The sequence below is a fragment of the Gavialis gangeticus genome, unplaced genomic scaffold (genome assembly GCF_001723915.1).
Source record: "Gavialis gangeticus isolate Ggan-Ray unplaced genomic scaffold, GavGan_comp1, whole genome shotgun sequence".
Taxonomy (NCBI): Eukaryota; Metazoa; Chordata; order Crocodylia; family Gavialidae; genus Gavialis; species Gavialis gangeticus.
The window spans coordinates 3,082,495-3,085,215 of record NW_017729012.1 but is presented as its reverse complement, the minus strand read 5'-3'; the positions used below and the strand labels follow the sequence as shown (position 1 = coordinate 3,085,215).

Sequence of the window (2,721 nt, the reverse complement as noted above, 5' to 3'; positions counted from 1 at the left end):
GGGGGGGGGGAGGGAGGGAGAGGATAGGCTGAGAATGGCGGGGGCTGCGTTTGTTTTGATCATTCCATTGTTTTTTATTCTATTGTAGTACTCTTCTTAATTATTTATAACGACGCGTCGCTCCCACGCTCCGCTCGCTGCTGTCCTCCGCCCGGCCACCACGGCATGGGGCCTTCCTGCGTGCCGCGGAGCCTGCCGGGAGTTGCAGTTCCCGAATACCGGGGCCCATCCACGAGTGAAGTGCATGCTGGGAATGGCTGTCTTTGCCCACGGAGCATGCCGGGGCTTGCTGGGAGCTCCCGTCCACAAGTGAGGTGCATGCTGGGAATGGCTGTCTTTGCCCGCGGAGCCTGCCGGGAGTTGCAGTTCCCGACTGCCGGGGTGGGCGGGAAACTCCCATCCACAGCAGAGGTGCATGCCCGTGGAGCATGTTGGGAAGTGTCCCCGCCCCGCGGAGCACGCTAGGAATTGTAGTCTCCGCCGCAGTGGCGGGGAGGAGAAGGCGGGGACGGGGACGGGGACGGGTCCGGGCGGGAGGAGACGCGCTGACCGGGCCGGGGTGGTCGAGCCGGCGGTTGAGCGGCCTGCACCGGTACGAGCCTGGGGGGGAGACCGGCAAAAGTGAGGCAGGAGGGGTGGGCCCTGCTTGTCTGTCTGTCAGTGTACCCCCCACCTCACCCCCAGGCCCGGCTCGGGGCCTCCGTGTGTTTGTGCCTCCGCCTGTCGCTGCAGGGTTGTAGGTGCTGGGGAGCGGGGGGTGGGTTTCAAATGATCCGTGGGGAATCTTTTTGGGGGGCTCGGAGGGAAAAATTGGGGGTAATGCAGACCCGTCGACTCCAACCGAAACCCAGCGGAGGCGAGCGCAGGAAGCTCCCCCGTTGCAGGAGACGAGGTCTGGGTGAGGTGCAAGGTCCCTCCGGGAGCACGGAGGAAGCGGCATTCACATTGGTTTAGTCCGCAAGATTTCGCGGTGAACAGAGATTTGCCTCCCAGCTCGTCTTTGCAAGGACCGGAAAGGCAGACATTGGCTGGGCAGAGATGGGAGCAGCCATTGCTTGAAACTGTAGTTGCCTTTTGTTCTCTCTGGTCTGAAAGAAAATTTAGGACCAAACTCATTTTGTGAATTAGTTAAACCCTGGGGGAAGTCAGTGGCGAGTTTTTTATGTTAGAAAGCAGATTTTTTCCCCCTCTCCCTAGTATATAAGTTACCTTTATAATGATATCTTTGTTAGAAAGGTAACCCAACATATCGATCTATAAATTGATGTGTAAAATGCCTTTAAATCCATTTATTTCCTGATGTGTAAGCTACCTTTTATACTGATATTATTGCGCCTGGGCTACACGTGCTGGTTTAATCCTATCAGTAAACTAACTGAAATAGTTCAATAGGTTTTTGTGATGTAAAAAGTTTATCCTGTGGGAGGAAGGGGGAAATGGATGTCTGGCTAAAAATCATTTTGATGAGTTACCCGAGATGGTAACAGGTCTTCAGCCATTACCTATTTGGGTAAGGTTTGAATTATAACCTCATGCTGAAAGGCTGTGTGTCCTCTTGAGAAGCTGTTGAACCTACTCTTTCTTCCCTCTAGCGTGCAGTCCATCTGACTAGCTTGTAGGGCTAAAATATATGAGTCCCACATTTTCACTGGGGAAAGTAGCTTCCCTGTTGATGTAATCCAGGGGTGGCCAACCTACGGCGCACATGCCACAAGTGGCCCAAGCAGCCTGTGTGTGGGGTATGCAAGAGATCAGGGAGGGGACAGGCAGCATATAGGGCAGGAAGCAGAAAGCAACACAGCAAATGGGGCAGGGAGCAGAGGGAAGGAGGCAGAGCAGCAAACCAGGCAAGAGAAGAGGATTGGAGCAGCAGCTGGGGAGGGTGCAGTTCTAATTTGTGGCCTGCCTGCCAGAAAGGTTGGTTCCAACTAATCTAATCCATTCCTTTATTTCTAACATTGTCAAAGGCTCCAGTGGATTATGACAATCACCGCCTTGCCCACCCTGCCCAGCGGACTGTGACTTTTCCCCAATCACGGCGGAATCCATCAAGCCCACGTGCTGCAGAGTTGTCATCTACTTGCAGAAGGAGATGTCTGGTGACACGTGTTTAACCACCATCTGTCCGGCTTCAGGAGCCAAGTCCAAAGCCTGCAGCTTCAAAGGGGGCAGCCTTGGCAACAAGTATGTGCGGCTCAATGTCGGGGGCTCCTTGTATTACACCACAGTCCAGGTGTTGACCCGGCACGACACGATGCTGAAGGCCATGTTCAGTGGCAGGATGGAAGTGCTCACTGACAAGGAAGGTAAGCAGCGCCAACAGCGGGGCTGCGTGTGTCTAAGGATGGGAGCTCAGTTAGTGGAAGAAATTTATGGAAAGACTTCTTACAGACAAGAAGGGGCATGGGACACCCAACCCTTATTGGTTTTCAATATCACCCCTCCATGCTTTGAAAAATCTCCCCTTTCATAGCTAGGATTGTGGTTTGCTCATGGCACAGCTGGTATGTGGATTGCCTGCCTTTTTGCCAGGACTAAACATATGGTATGTGGGTTGTTGCTTTTATAGTGTTGCATAGAGGCATCAATCACAGTATGCAAAGGGGGTACATAAGTGACATCGTTTTTTAAGGTTTTATTAAACTGTGACCTGCGTTGTTTGAGGAGCTGCATTTTTCTTCTCTTGGTGACGTGCTGCTTGTTGCAGGTAAAACGATCTAC

General features: G+C 52.9%; 1 protein-coding gene across 1 annotated transcript in view; it reads left to right on the top strand.

Moving 5' to 3' along the window:
- Positions 1-495: 495 nt before the first annotated feature.
- TNFAIP1 (TNF alpha induced protein 1) overlaps positions 496-2,721 on the top strand; it is a 23,133-nt gene continuing 20,907 nt past the window's right edge. Inside the window, exons 1-2 of the mRNA XM_019511037.1 lie at positions 496-592; positions 1,968-2,306. Coding sequence (XP_019366582.1) covers positions 2,093-2,306 — 214 coding nt within the window. The 5' untranslated portion in view covers positions 496-592; positions 1,968-2,092. The remainder of the gene's footprint in view (positions 593-1,967; positions 2,307-2,721) is intronic.